The sequence below is a fragment of the Pelophylax lessonae genome (assembly GCF_965119305.1).
Source record: "Pelophylax lessonae genome assembly, chromosome: 3".
In the NCBI taxonomy this organism is placed as follows: Eukaryota; Metazoa; Chordata; class Amphibia; order Anura; family Ranidae; genus Pelophylax; species Pelophylax lessonae.
In genome coordinates, this window is record NC_138770.1 from 517648161 (window position 1) to 517664395 (window position 16235).

The 16235-nt window shown below is 40.0% G+C and overlaps 3 protein-coding genes across 3 annotated transcripts in view; 2 read left to right on the forward strand and 1 right to left on the reverse strand.

The window, feature by feature from the left end:
* Positions 1-12390, forward strand: part of LOC309549693 (sulfotransferase 6B1-like) — a 607359-nt gene extending 594969 nt beyond the window's left edge. Inside the window, exon 8 of the mRNA XM_082250141.1 lies at positions 12378-12390. The gene's annotated coding sequence lies outside the window, so the exon portion shown is untranslated. The remainder of the gene's footprint in view (positions 1-12377) is intronic.
* LOC309549695 (sulfotransferase 6B1-like) overlaps positions 1-16235 on the forward strand; it is a 403842-nt gene that overhangs the window by 221910 nt on the left and 165697 nt on the right. The gene's annotated exons all lie outside the window — the stretch shown is intronic.
* SHPRH (SNF2 histone linker PHD RING helicase) overlaps positions 1-16235 on the reverse strand; it is a 222116-nt gene that overhangs the window by 99727 nt on the left and 106154 nt on the right. Inside the window, exons 9-12 of the mRNA XM_082250133.1 lie at positions 15310-15921; positions 12049-12300; positions 10553-10631; positions 3585-3748 (exon numbers count right to left, since the gene is read on the reverse strand). Coding sequence (XP_082106259.1) covers positions 3585-3748; positions 10553-10631; positions 12049-12300; positions 15310-15921 — 1107 coding nt within the window. The remainder of the gene's footprint in view (positions 1-3584; positions 3749-10552; positions 10632-12048; positions 12301-15309; positions 15922-16235) is intronic.

The window sequence follows — 16235 nt, forward strand, 5'->3', positions numbered from 1 at the left end:
AAAACCCATGCAATCTATACATACAAAGAAACCAAAATAAATAAGTTCAGAAATTAAGTTATGTGTAAAAAAATGGAATGACACAGAGAAAAAGTATTGAACATGCTAACTGAAATGTATTTAGTATTTTGTACAAAATCCTTTGTTGGTAATGAAAGCTTCAAGATGCCTCCTCTGTATGAAGAAACTAGTTGCATGCATTGCTCAGGTGTGATTTTGGCCCATTCTTCCACACAGTCTTCAAATCTTAAAGGTTCCATAGGCCTCTTCTTTGAACTCTAATCTTGTGTTCTTTCCATAAATGTTCTATTGGGTTCAAGTCATCTGATTGGCTTGGCCATTCTTACAGCTTTATTTTCTCTCTTTGAAACAAATTAAAAGTTTCCCTGGCTTTGTGTTTCATCTTCATCACCCTGATAGTTGGCAGATTTTTATCAAGAATGTCTTGGTACATTTTTCCATTCATTATTCCTTCAATCATATGAGGTTTGCCAGTACTGTATGCTGAAAAACAGTCCCACACCATGATGTTCCCACCTCCAAACTTCACTGTTGGTATGGTGTTTTGGGGTGATGTGTAGTGCCATTTGACCTCCAAACATGGTGTGTATTATGGCATTTAGAAGTTTAGAAATCCTTCTGTAACCAATGCCATCCATGTTATGCAACAATAAGGTTGTGAAGGTCTTTAAAGAGTGCTTTGCTTTTACCCATCATGAGAGGTTTTTTGTGTGACACCTTGGTAATGAGACTAATGAATAATGAGGCTATGAGTTGGAAATGAACCAGCTAATATTAATTTGCACTAAAAAGGGGCAGGATTGTTTGCTAATTACTGATAGATTTCAGCTGGTGTCTTGACTTTCCATGCCTTTTTGCACCTCCTTTCTTCATGCGTTTAATACTTTTTCCCTTTGCGATTCCATTTTTTTGTTACTATTTTTCTTTATTTTGAGAAAAAAGAAAGGTGATTGTACATAACATAGAATATATATAGACATGCATCTACAAAGTAGTAATAACAGCATACTGTCAGTAATGAAAATGGCACATTATGTAATAACAGAAAGTACCACTTACAGTACAAATTATTACTGCAAGTGATCAAACTGGGATACATGACAATTTGCAATAACTGAAAGCTAGGTAGACTGGTTTAGTGGTATAGTGTAGGTGCGACATAGTATTGGTTATGTTCAAAAGACTGTAGGGGGTAAACCCCAAAAGCTGGTGAACAGAACGAGAGTCTGCTGGCCTTCTGTTCCCCTTTGGTCAACACTCCAATTTGCCCATGCCTCATAAAAACTTGAAGTGGACATATTGGCCTTGCCGAATGAGGATTCCATTTGGATGTGGGAGTTCAGCAAACAGATAGTGTCCTGGTAACGTGGGTGGGTGCGGAGATTTTCACTGTTTCATTAATGTGAGGCAAGCAGCTATTAGGATATGGGTTACCAACACTTTAGAATGTCCAGGCCATGTAGGAAGAGACAAACCCAACAGGCGATCCAGTGGGGTCATAGGAAAGGAAATATCACAAAAAGAGGTAATGAAGATAGATACTGCTTGCCAGTAATTGTTATGATGGAGTCCCACCAGATGTGGCGTAGGGTTCTAGCACAATCACATCCTCTCCAGCATTTCGGGGAGATTGTGGGATATATGGCAAAGTACCAATTGTGAAGCAATTTTTGCAAGGCTTTCCAGTGTGTGATGTGAAGGGACATACATAAAGGTAGTGTAAGAGCCTCATGCCATTACTTGGTTGAAGGTGCACAAAAAGAAAGAAAAAGGAGAGGCGAGCGCTTGCACTGTGACTTGATAAAGGAGGCTACGCCTCAGAAACGCGTTGTCATAGCAACCAACGTGGTGAGGTATTGGCTCTGTCTCCCCCCCCCCCCCCCAAGAGTCCCCCATGTCGATGTATAGCACCGAATGGTCTGGGCACAATCCCAGTCCATCGTGCATGCTAGAGCCTGAGTCGGAGAATCTGCAATCTGTTATCCAGTTCCCGGGTGGTGGCATGTCACTCTAAACATCATACAGCGGCAATCCAGGAGAGGGGAGCACAATACCTTACACACTTGTGTCTACCTCTTTAAATGTACGTGTATCAATTGTCCGCTTCTTGTGTGTTCAAAAGAAAGTAGTACTATACTAGAGCGGCTGTGCGCCCTTCTCTCCTTTTTCTTCCTTTTCGCACAGATGTTTTTCCACCACCCAGTGGTTAATTAGGAGAGCATCAACGCTTTAGGTACAGAAGATTTTTTCATGACAAAGCCTATCAGCCTGCCTTGAGAGAGTTTTGATCAGCGCATGAACTGGTGATTTTTTTGTTGTTTTTGATCTTTCGTGGAAGGTGGAGCTTTAGTGAGTGTGGACCAAATCTTGATCGATGAGGATGGCAGGTCTTGAGATGGGGTTGTGAGCAGTTTATAAACCAGGGAGATTCCTCTAACGGCAGGTTTGTGTGCCTCGAAGAATTTCAGAAGAGTGGGTAGGAAAGAGTCTCTTTCCACCCAAGGTATTTTGGATAATATAGAGCGAATCCTGAGGTATTTAAAAAAAAGTCTTGGGAGATATGCCAAAAGTTTGTTGCAGGTAGGAGAAAGATGTAGTCCTGTCATAGACAAGAGGAGTCCTAAACGTGTGATGCCCTCAGCTATCCAGGCAGAGAGGGACAAGTCAGGTAATAGTAATTCCAGAGCTTTGATGGGCAACAAGGGTAGTATGGTTGGCGGTAGTCCCGTGTCATTCCATTTTACTACACATAACTTAATTTCTGAACTTATTTGTTTCGGTTGCTTTGTATGTATGGATTGCATTGGTTTTTACCGACATGTGGTGAAAATTTCATCCATAGTCGCAAAGTGACAGTTATGCCAATGTTTTCATGTATACAGGACCAATGCTAATTAGATAGGTTAGAAAAAGCAAACTTGCAGCTATAAAAATGCCATACTCAGTAACAAAAGAAAGGCAGCTAACAGCATATATTGTAGGGGCATTACAGCTGCTACAGAGCACCTCTGTGGACCACAGGTGATACCAGTAACTAGTCCTTTGCCCTCTGCCTACCATTTTTTTACACGGTTTTCAGAATTTAGTTCCCCTTTGAAGTACACCACTTAAGAGATGCTTCATCATATCTTCAGTTGCCAATTTGTCTCTGCTTTGGCTTCATAGCTTCATAAATAGACAAAGTTCTGACACTTTATACTATCGTGGTAGTGTCCATTGTGTGCTTTCCTTCCCACCCTCCCGCTTCCATATCACTATGATGAGATATCTCCTGGGGCAAATAACAATGTGTACCTATGGTTGGTTACCTGAAGGGAAAATAAGAACAAGGATTTTTTTTTTTAATGAAATTGAACGAATTTGCAAAATAATTAATAAAGCTAGTATAATGATTACTGGGCAATTGAGAGAGCCTAACAAGCTTTTATTGATAGGTCTGCTTTATGAAAATACAAGACAAACTGTTGTTTAAATAGTACTGCAACCTCTTGTCCAAGAGGACCAGTTACAGCTCTAAAATAAATATACTGACTAAAATCTGCTCATAAATGTTTTTTGTTCACCTGGTCAAGGACATCCTTTTTTGCAGATCTCCACATTATTTTGGCTATGATACGGTACAATGGCAGAGGATCCTTTCTGCAATATGGCTTGTAGAGAAGCTGGTCCCACCAGTGTTTCACCCAGTAGGGGTCCACTCCAAGAAATAATACCAGCCCAAACAAATCTGGAAGTCAAATATTTATCAGAATCAATGTAGTTAAAAGTATGTATACCTGGTATACAATGTGATTATCGGACAAATGATCGTCAGTTTTTTTTTGCATGCTAATCTCATATTGAAAAAGAAGCTGTTACTAAAGCTGCGAAAATTCTCTTATGACAGAACAAAAATTCAGACGTGATGTCATTTATTGTATTGTATTTGTATTATTTTTTCGGGCAAAAAACTGTACTGATTAAACAAAAATCATACGATCTGGTAACATTTTTGCGCTTGTCCCATCGGATAATATCGAATGAAATGTCATGATCGGCTCTCAAAAGCTGTGTACTAACGAATAGAATATCTGATCGATTCGAAAGTGGTATTTTTTGTACAATTTTCTGATTGTGTATAGGTGCCATTACTTACAGATAAAACCAGCGCCACCTCTCCCTAATTTCTCCAATATAATCTATAATTAAGTTAAACAAAACACATGTGGTGCAAACTTGAATGCAAGGGAGATCCATACTAATTTCAAAAGACAAGAACAGACACTTTAACAACTTTACCACCGGAGGATTTTCCTGCTGTACGCCCAGGCCACTTTTTGCAACTTGGCACTGCATGACTTTAACTGACAATTGCGTGGTCATTTTTTCCCCATAAACAGAGCTTTCTTTTGGTGGTATTTGATCACCTCTGCGCTTTTCCTTTTTTTGCAATATTAATAAAAAAAGAGCAAAAATTTTGAGAAAAAATTGACATTTTCTACTTATGTATTTAGCTACACGTCTTTGACAAAAAAATCCTCAATGAGCTAGGGTTGCCACCTCATCCCTTTAATCCAGGACACATATTAATCACACAGGTTCTGAGGCTGATCTAATGCACATAAGGCACAAAGTGAGTTTAATTTTAATTTAAATTTAATTTAAAATTTTAATTTTTAATTTTTAATTTTACCCCATTCCTGACCTGGCTATATTTTGCGATTCGGCACTGCGTTACTTTAACGGACAATTGCACAGTCGTGCGACGCTGTACCGAAATTAATTTTATGTCCTTTTTTTCCCCACAAATAGAGCTTTCTTTTGGTGGTATTTGATCACCTGTGCGATTTTTAATTTTTGAAAAAAAGAGCAACAATTTTGAAAAAAAAAAAAAACAATATTTTTTACATTCTGATATATAACATTCCCAAAAAAATTTAAAAATCAAAATTTTTTAACATTTTAGGCCAATTTGTTTTCTGCTACATATTTTTGGTAAAAAAATCACAATAAGCGTATTTTGATTGGTTTGCGCAAAAGTTATCACGTTTACTAACTACGGAAAAGATTTGCCATTTTTATTGTTTATTTTTACTAGTAATGGCGGCGATCTGCAATTTTTTTTGCGGGACTGCGACATTGCGGCGGACAGATCGGACCCCTAACTGACATTTTTGGGGGTACCAATGACATTACTACAGTAATCAGTGCTATAAATATGCACTGTTACTGTAATAATGACACTGGCAGGGAAGGGGTTAACTTTATTTGTGATCAAGGGGTTAAATGTATGCCTCATGCTTACTGACGTGTGTGTGGGGGGGAGAGGATTGTGTGACATAGACACAGATCGCAGGTTCAGCTATGCTGAATCCTGTAATCTGTCCCTGTCTGTCACAGAGGAGATCCGCCCGCTTTGTTTACACAAACGGGCGGATTTCCACACTCGATCCCGGATGATCGGGGAAGAGCGGCGGTGATAACCGCCTCTCCTCCCCTGGCCCGATTCCCGCTGTGTCTGAATACAGCGGGAGCGAGCCTCCGGCGGCGCGCGCACCACCGAGAGGGGGCGTTGTCCAGCGACGTAGGTCTACGTCGCTGGACGATAACGAGCCACTTTGCCGCAGTACCAGCTCAGTGAGCGGTCGGCAAGTGGTTAATAGTCCTCAAAATTCTCAAATCAAGCAACGTCTAGCATTTTAAGAGGGGCTCACTCTCAAAGTGTATGTATGCATGTGTTTGTGTGTGTGTGTTGGTTGAGTGTGGAGGTACCTCAGATTTAGTTGCTTATTAACTACTTCAGCCCCGGAAAGGTTTTACCCCCTTCATGACTAGGCCATTTTTTGTGATATGGCACTACGTTACTTTAACTGACAATAGCGGTCATGAGATCCTGTACCCAAAAAAAAAAAATGTCCTTTTTCCCACAAATAGAGATTTCTTTTGGTGCTATTTGATCACCTCTGCGGATTTTATTTTTTGCGTTATAAACAAAAAAAAGACCAGAAATAAAAAATAAAAAAAACAATCATTTTTACTTTCTGCTATAAAATAAAAAAATGTAAAAAATCAGATTTCTTTATAAATTTAGGCCAATATGTATTCTGCTACATGTTTTTGGTAAAAAAAAAAAACCCCAATAAGCGTATACTGACTGGTGTGCGCAAAATTTATAGCGTCTAAAAACGATGAGATGTTTTTACGGAATTTTTATTTTTTACTAGTATTGACAGTGATCAGTGACTTATAGCAGGACTGCGACACTGCGGCAGACAAATTGAACACTTACTGACACTTTTTTGGGGACCAGTGACACTAATACAGTGATCAGTGCTAAAAAAATATGCACTGTCACTGAATTAATGACACTGGCAGGAAAGGGTTAACATCAGGGGCGATCAAAGGATTAAATGTGTTGCTAGGGAGTGTTTTCTAACTGTGTAGGGGGTGCTTCAACTGAGGGAAGACAGAGATCTGTGTACCTGCTTAGCAGAACACAGGATCTCCATCTTCCCCACTGACAGAACAGCGACCTGCCTTGTTTACATAGGCAGACCACCGTTCTGCCTCTCGGGAACGATCGTCGGGTGACGGCGGATGGCAGGTCCGCTGGATCTGCTGACTGGTTCCTGTTGTGTCCAATCACAGTGAGTGTGTGTCGCCTGCATTTTATTAGGATTTTATGTCATGTTACAACCAAAAACATAAATGTATTTTATTGGGATTTCATGTGATAGACCAACACAAAGTAGCACATAATTGTGAAGTGGAAGGAAAATGATAAATGGTTTTCAAATTTTTTTACAAATAAATATCTGAAAAGTGTGGTGTGCATTTGTATTCAGCCCCCCTTTACTCTGATCCCCCTAACTAAAATCTAGTGAAACCACTTGCCTTTGGAAGTCACCAAATTAGTAAACAGAGTTCACCTGTGTGTAAATTAATCTCAGGAAAAATACAGCTGTTCTGTGAAGCCAGCAGAGGTTTGTTAGAGAACCATAGTGAACAAACAGCATCATGAAGGCCAAGGAACACACCTGACAGGTCAGGGATAAAGTTGTGCAGAAATTTAAAGCAGGGTTAGGTTATAAAAAAAATATCCCAAGCTTTAAAAATCTCACAGAGCACTGTTCAATCCATCTGAAAATGGAAAGAGTATGGCACAACTGCAAACCTCCAAACACATGGCTGTCCACAAAACTGACAGGCCAGGCAAGGAGAGCATTATTCAGGGAAGTAGCCAAGAGGCCCATGGTAACTTTGGAGTTGCTGCAGAGATCCACAGCCAGGTGGGAGAATCTGTCCACAGGACAACTATTAGTCATGCACTCCACAAATCTGCCCTTTATGGAAGAGAGGCAAGAAGAAAGTCATTGTTGAAAGAAAACCACCAGAAGTCCCGTTTATAGTTTGTGAGAAGCCACGTGGGGGACACAGCAAACATGTGGAAGAAGGTGCTCTTGTCAGATGAGACCAAAATTTTACTTTTTTGCCGAAAAGCAAAATGCTATGTGTGGCAGAAAACTAACACTGCACATAACCCTGAACAAACCATTCCCATTGCAGTGCATGGCAGTGGCAGCATCATGTTGTGGGGATGCTTTTCTTCAGCAGGGAAAGGGAAGCTGGTTAGAATTGATGGGAAGATGGATGGAGCCAAAAACAGGGCAATCTTAGAAGAAAACCTGTAAGAGTCTGCAAAAGACTTGAGACTGAGGCGGAGGTTCACCTTCCAGCAGGACAACAACCCTAAACAAACAGCCAGAGTTACAGTGGAATAGTTTACATCAAAGCATATTCATGTGTTAGAATGGCCCAGTCAAAGTCCTGACTTAAATCCAATTGAGAATCTGTGGCAAGACTTGAAAATTGCTGTTCACAGAAGCTCTCCATTAAATCTGACAGAGATTGAGCTATTTTGCAAAGAATTGGCAAAAATGTCACTCTCTAGATGTGCAAATCGGGTAACGACATACCCAAAAAGACTTGCTGCTGTAATTACAGCAAAAAGTGGTTCTACAAAGTATTGACTCAGGGGGCTGAATACAAATGCTCGTCGCACTTTTCAATATTTATTTGTAAAAAAAATTGCAAACCATTTATCATTTTTCTTCCACTTCACAATTATGTGCCACTTTGTGTTTGTCTCTCACATAAAATTCCAATAAAATACATTTATGTTTTTGGTTGTGACATGACAAAAAAGGGGAAAATGTCAAGGGGTCTAAATACTTCTTAAAGGCACTGTATACTGTGCACTGCAAATGCAGCTGCTCCAAAGCTTTGTAAATGAGGTAAAGATTGGCTTTGCAAAGAATACCCAATCACAAGTAAAGAAAAAAAAAAACTGAAATTTTGCTTGCACATGATTGGAAGATAGAAATCAGCAGAGCTTACCCTCATTTACTAAGATCTAGAGCAACTGCACTTGCAGTGCACAATATATTTGCCTTTAGTAAATCAACCCCAATATCTGTTGGTGATAAAGTGTTCGTTGAGTGCAATATACTTCTGTTCTCATGCTTTGAAATCAGTATATTTAGAATTACCGAAAAAAAATAAATAAATACTGTTAGAGGACAGAGCAGGATATTATAGTACAGTGAGCTTTTGAAACAAATAAATACAGTCAGGTCCATAAATATTGGGACATCGACACAATTCTAATCTTTTTGGCTCTATACACCACCACAATGGATTTGAAATAAAACAAACAAGATGTGCTTTAACTGCAGACTTTCAGCTTTAATTTGAGGATATTTACATCCAAATCAGGTGAACAGTTTAGGAATTACAACAGTTTGTATATGTGCCTCCCACTTTTTAAGGGACAGAAAGTAATGGGACAGATTAACAATCATAAGTCAAACTTTCACTTTATAATACTTGGTTGCAAATCCTTTGCAGTTAATTACAGTCTGAAGTCTGGAACACATAGACATCACCAGACGCTGGGTTTCATCCCTGGTGATGCTCTGCCAGGCCTCTACTGCAACTGTCTTCAGTTCCTGCTTGTTCTTGGGGCATTTTCCCTTCAGTTTTGTCTTCCGCAAGTGAAATGCATGCATGCATGGATTCAGGTCAGGTGATGGACTTGGCCATTGCATAACATTCCACTTCTTTCCCTTAAAAATCTCTTTGGTTGCTTTCGCAGTATGCTTCGGGTCATTGTCCATCTGCACTGTGAAGCGCCGTCCAATGAGTTCTGAAACATTTGGCTGAATAATATTGCCCGAAACACTTCAGAATTCATCCTGCTGCTTTTGTCAGCAGTCACATCATCAATAAAGACAAGAGAACCAGTTCCATTGGTAGCCATACATGCCCACGCCATGACACTACCACCACCATGCTTTACTGATGAGGGGGTATGCTTTGGATCATGATCCTTCTCCATACTCTTCCCATCACTCTGGTACAAGTTGATCTTGGTCTCATCTGTCCATAGGATGTTGTTCCAGAATTGTGAAGGCTTTTTTAGATGTTGTTTGGCAAACTCTAATCTGGCCTTCCTGTTTTTGAGGCTCACCAATGGTTTACATCTTGTGGTGAACCTTCTGTATTCACTCTGGTGAAGTCTTCTCTTGATAGTTGACTTTGACACACATACACCTACCTCCTGGAGAGTGTTCTTGATCTGGCCAACTGTTGTGAAGGGTGTTTTCTTCACCAGGGAAAGAATTCTTCGGTCATCCACCACAGTTGTTTTTCGTGGTCTTCCGAGTCTTTTGGTGTTGCTGAGCTCACCGATGCGTTCTTTCTTTTTAAGGATGTTCCAAACAGTTGATTTGGCCACACCTAATGTTTTTGCTATCTCTCTGATGGGGTGGTTTTGTTTTTTCAGCCTAATGATGGCTTGCTTCACTGATAGTGATAGCTCTTTGGATCTTATATTGAGAGTTGACAGGAACAGATTCCAAATGCAAATAGCACACTTGAAATTAACTCTGGACCTTTTATCTGCTCCTTGTAAATGGGATAATGAGGGAATAACACACACCTGGCCATGGAACAGCTGAGCAGCCAATTGTCCTATTACTTTTGGTCCTTTAAAAAGCGGGAGGCACATATACAAACTGTTGCAATTCCTACACCTTTCACCTGATTTGGATGTAAATACCCTCAAATTAAAACTGAAAGTCTGCAGTGAAAGCACATCTTGTTTGTTTCATTTCAAATCCATTGTGGTGGTGTATAGAGCCAAAAAGATTAGAATTGTGTCAATGTCCCAATATTTATGGACCTGACTGTATAACCCAACAATATTCTTACCTACATTCTGTGTAATAAATAGGAAACCATTAAAATGGAGCTCATAATCAGCATACAAGTTTTCTGATGAAAATCTAGCAGAACAAGGATCTTCAGGTCCCAGTGTCAGCAAACAGTAGACCAGAAGCTTTTTTTCAGACAGTATTTTGCATTATTTTGTTAATCTGCTAGAAGATGTTAAAAAGTATTGTAGTAGATGGCCTCTCTAGCCTCTCTCTACTTTCTCAATGCAACCTGTGGATGGCACAGCAGTGTTTCTTCACAATATAACAAAGTTTACCTTCCAATCCTCTTTGCACTGGGGTTCCACTCACACACCATCTATTAACCCCAGTTAGACGTAGGGCCATTTCAGCAGCCTGTGAACAAAAAAATCAGTTGGCTCTTAACTTTAGCATATCGTATCCTATTTTTTGTTCCAGATCTACATCACACATATTGTCATTATTTGCAGAAGAAAATCATGAATGCTTTGGCTATACTTGCAGCCTTGTTTGGATTAATGCAAACAATGGCACTACAATGGCAGTCCAAATTCATCCAGGTTTTAGCCATGTGCACCTTTGCATAATATTGTAACATTGAATATCTGGTCCCGCTGGAAATTTCAAAACCAGCTCAATGAAATGTGCATACCTGAAAGAGGTGGATTTGAACCCCCCTTTTCACTATATAGTATACACAAATATAGGTAAATATACACACATTTAAGAGATGCTCACATATTACGTTTTGGTAGGTTTTAAAAATTTAAAAATAAAAAATTACATCTTAATTAGTAAAGGTTAAGGTATGGGTGCTCAACCTGTGGCTCTCCAGCTGTTGCAGAACTACAAGCCCCATGAGGCATTGCAAGGCTGACAGTCACTAGAATTGCTCAGCCTGTGGCCCTCCAGCTGTTGCATAACTGCAAGTCAGGCACTACAAGGCTAACCGTTACAAGCATGACTCCCAAAGGACAGGGGAATGATGGGACTTGTAGTTTTGCAACAGCTGGAAGGCTACAGGTTGAGGCACCCATGTAAGAAGACATATTTCTAAAACATTTATTTAAAAAAATGAATATCTTAGGAGGAAATCTATATTTAATGTCAGGGAAAACTAAAAAGTGCATAAAGATTTTGAATATAGAAGCAAAGATGAATTTTATTCGCATCAATGTGGGAAATGTGTCTACAAAACTCTTTAGAATTCATGACAAATGAGGCTGGATTGTCCTTACAGACAATCCAACTTCAGTGCAACTGCACTTTCTCCTGCTGCTGCAGCTGTCAGACAAACAGGGCAGTGCGGGGGGCCTTGTATATGGGTGGACAGGGCCTGATGGGGATTTACAGAAGCTAGTTCCCCATTGGGGCCACTCTCCAAAAGACAGGTAACAGCTTCCCCATCAGGCTCTGCCCACTGTAGTTTTATTGGTCGCTAAGGGGCTCTCAGCTGTGAAACTGAGTGTGTCCTAAACGACCTGTAAAAGCAAGGGGTAGTGCCAGTAAATATGGCACTCTGCTACACTGCGTACAGAGACAGGCAGAATGTGTAGCAGAGTGCCGTATTTACTGGCACTACCCCTTGCTGTCACAGGCTGTTTAGGACAAATTTGTCAGTTTTAATCACCTCCAGTTTAGTTATCCACAAACTGGAGGTAATTATTTTTGAATTTGGTGCATTAAAAGTGTAATTTGACATTATTAAGAAACTACCTGAGTCTGCTGCATGTGTCACGAAAGTTACTCACGTGGTTAGTAGCATACCTTAAGCTTATATCATGTAACCCACCTTTGCTGTTGTGCACTCCACCATTTGTGCTTCATCCAAACAAATCCTCCACCACTCCACAGCAATGAGTGGGCTTGGTATTGCCATGTACCGCTTTTGGTTTCGAAACCTGCGCCCATCTTTGCTGTTGCTGTGTGGGATGTCCACATAATTTAGCTCAGTTCTAAGAACATCATACGTGGTTATCACCACATCTTGTTCTGCCAACATCTGAGGTTGCAGAAAGCCATGCTTCTTGACACCTTGATAAACCTGGTATAATGCAAAAGTTGCAAATGTCTCACTGATGCCTAAAACTATAGGTCGATTATCAGAGCACATATTTCAAGCAGAACTACAGGAAGTATAAGTTATGGATAAACAGTCTTTTTTTCAAAGCTCCATTATGTTCTTAAATAAATAACAAATCTCACATAGGCAGGCTAAGAGGGATAGCCAAGGGAGCAGGGGATATCTAGAAAAGCTTTGTCAATATCCAATCACCTTAAGGTACCAACCTATAGTCCAGGGTCAATGAATATTCATCCGGTGTTCTTTAATGTATGATTAAGATACATATCGGTCCAGTTCACACTTTAATGTATGATTAAGATACATATCGGTCCAGTTCACACGATGAATTACACAGGAACGCAATCTCAGTGCAGTGCGATTTCATTTGAATAGGCTGAAATCACGCTGGACTGCACCAAAAATAGTGCATGCACTACTTTTTAAAACGCACAGCAACCGGATCACATGGTACTACTGTAACATGTGATCCGGTGCAGGCAAACACACTGTGTTTGCGACTTGCGTTTGGGATGCCATTAATGCTCACACATGCTGCAGATTGCAAATACAGTGCGTTTTCAATGGGGTGTGGGAAATGCGCATGGAACACGGGTTTTCAGCATTGCATTCTGGTGTGAACTGGACATTACTGTTTTGAGGGTCATCATATCACAAATTCCAACATGAACCTGGCATACTACAATTCACAAGCTACATACTAGTTCTGGAGCAGTGATATAATTTCCTAAAGATTAAACAGTCTCATCTTCCTTTCCAGGGAAAAAGCATGCATCTTCTTAGTCTAATAACTACAACTTTGAAAACAGATGGTTTGCTCGTTTGACTAATTTTGTCACTAAGGTGTCACTCTGCATAGTTTACATTTATTTATTTTTATTAAATTTTTAGGCTTATTTCTGACAAAAGACACATAATCAAGTGGATGGCTGGGATCAAGCTGGACTTTACGCTTTGTACACAAACATATATTTGTTTTTTAAAGGAGTAATTTTTAGGCTCCGTTCACATCTAGGCGTTTTGGGGCGTTTTTGGGGCGTTTTTCTGCTCTAGGATCAGCTCTCAAAACGCCAAATCCTATTCATTTCAATGGCCCCTGTTCACATCTGAGCGTTTTGACGCTGTATACAAAACGCCCAACGCTCAAAAAAGTACATGAGCTTCTTTTTGGGCAGATTACAGGCGTTTTCCATTGATCTCTATTCAATCTAAAAACGCCTGCACAAAAATCGCGGTAAAAATCGCGGTAAAATCGCGGTAAAAAACGCCGCAAAAAAATCGCGGTAAAAACGCGCGAAAAACGCTACGCTCAGGTGTGAATGTAGCCTTAATGTTTATGATATATGGGGAAGCCACATAAAATTGCATATTACAATAATGGACGCTTTCTTTACACTGAGCTATTCCACCTTCCAACAAGATGAAGTTGAGCTTCCCGCTACTACACACTGTCATATTCCATTTTATGAAAGTAGCAAAAGTTTGTTACAAAATCTTCCACTTTCCAGAACGTCCATCTCAGTGTCATGGTAGGTGCAAAAAACTGCCACTACCTGTACATGTGTAAGAACTAATACTTCTACCTACTGCCAACTTGCTTTGGTTCTCTCTTTTTTGATTCATTAAAAAGCATTACAGACAAAGTGGTCTATTTATAATTTTGTTTCACAAAAAAAAAAATCACACAACTTTCACCCATGATTCACACACTTAATTGAATTTAATTGGAATATGTGTGAATCCTGCATGAAGGTTGTGTGAAAACATTTAAACCTGGACCTCAAAGTGCCGAAAAGCAAAATAAATAAATATAAATATACTTAAAGTGATACTAAAGCTAAAAACATTTTTTACCTTAATACAGACCTTGCATTAAGGTAAAAAAAAGTTTTACAGTAATACCTTGGTTTGCGAGCACAACTCGTTCCAGAAGCATGCTTGTAATCCAAAGCACTTTTATGTCAAAGCAAATTTCCCCATAAGAAAGAATAGAAACTCTGATGATTTGTTCCACAAAAAAAAAAATTCAGTACACTCACAATGTTAAGGAGTCTGGTGCAATTCCAAAACCACTGGTGTATATGTGCTGTATAGTAAAGCCGCTGGTGTACAGTATACATTTCTGTATTAGGCTAGAGGTCCAGGGGGTGCTGGTGGCACCCAGCTCTTCCTGCAGAACTCGGAGACACTCAGAACTGTTGACGCCGATTTCAAGTGCTCTGTTAATCCACCCAGCTGGGAGTGTCTCCGAGTTCTGCAGGAAGCGCTGGGAGCCACCAGTGCTCCCCAGACCTCTGGCCACATACAGTACTGTATACTGTACAGCAGTAGCTTTGGAATTGCACCAGACTCCTTAACATTGCGAGTGTAATTATTGTTTTTAACATTAAAACCACTGCTCATATGTTGCTCGTATATCAAGACAGTGCTCGCAAATCAAGGAATAAAAAAAAAATGTTTGCTCGTTTTTCAAAACGCTCGTAAACCGCATTACTCGTAAACCGCGTTACTCATAAACCAAGGCTTTACTGTATGTTTCTTTGTCCCCCCTCTTCCCTGTGTGAAGGGGAAGAGAGGGGAGAAGATATCCAGGGCTGTGCAAGGCTGCATCTCTTCTCTTCTCTTTTCCTCTTTACACAGGTACTGGAACAACAGAAGGAGTCATTGGTTCCTGCTGCTGTCAATTAAATGCGGTAACGAGGAAGTGTGGGGTGAGACTAAGTTCTGCTGTGTGTGTCCTCCATAGACACACATCTCGGGAGCAAGCAGGCACCATGTGTCCCCATAGCAAATGGCTTGCTATGGGTACACACTAGGAAGAAGAGAAGATCGCCAGTGGGGGACCCAGGAAGATGAGGATCAGGGCGCTCTGTACAATAATCTGAGCAGGTGAGTATAACATGTTTGTCATTTTATTTAAAAAAAATAACCTTTAGTAACACTTTAAACAAGACAGTAATGATCTCTTACCATAACTTGTAGAGAAGATGAGCGCACATGTCGGTTAATTTCATCTACCCACTGGTGACAAATAGAACTGGGGGATATGATCAGGGTTGCTCCAGTGGGAACTGGCTTCATTGCTACTAGACAGTGTGGGCAATAAAATGGTACCGTGCCTACATTTTCTCTTTTATAGTTTACACAATCAGCATGCTGCCATAAATTACACTGTAAACACTGTACTCTGTCTTTGAGATCAGGATATTGCAGTCCTCCACAAATACATTCAAATCGGTAATCAGAGGTATTACTAGGGAAGACTATTTGTGGGGACTCTAAGTTCTCATCAATTGTTTTTATTCCTAAATCAACAGATTCAGCAAAAGCTGTGCTGTCACTAGTGGTTTTAGATGAATCATCTGTTAAAGTACAAGCATCCAAACTAGACATTCTTTTTGAAATTCCATTTGTTGTTGTAGAAGTGTAGTGATCATTTTCTGGCTTATTTTCTCTGTTTAGAGCACAGTAGTCATGATCCTTCGGCATCATATCTATATCAGTGCCAGTCTCAGAAAGCTCTTCATTGTTTTCTTTGAAATTATTTCTTTTGTGCTGTGTTCTGCTGGAAAATCTTGTTCTCTAAGCAGGATAGAAAAAAAAAAAGAAAAACACAAATATATAGTTACAAAAGGCAACATGCTATTTTAAGATAAATAGGCATTTTGACTAGCTATGACCATTGTAAATGCTCAAAACAACCCTGTCAGGGTAAAAAAAAAAAAAGTGCACTGCAAAAGAAGAGCTCTTTCATTACCTCTCCAGTGGGCCTTGCTCTCCTACCTTCCCTCCATTACAGTTCCTTGCTCCAATGGCCTTTGATCCCCTACCTTACTCTGTCATTTCCTTCTGGAAGTTTTGGTTTCCTATGCCCTTGCAGAGATCTGTGGTTCCAT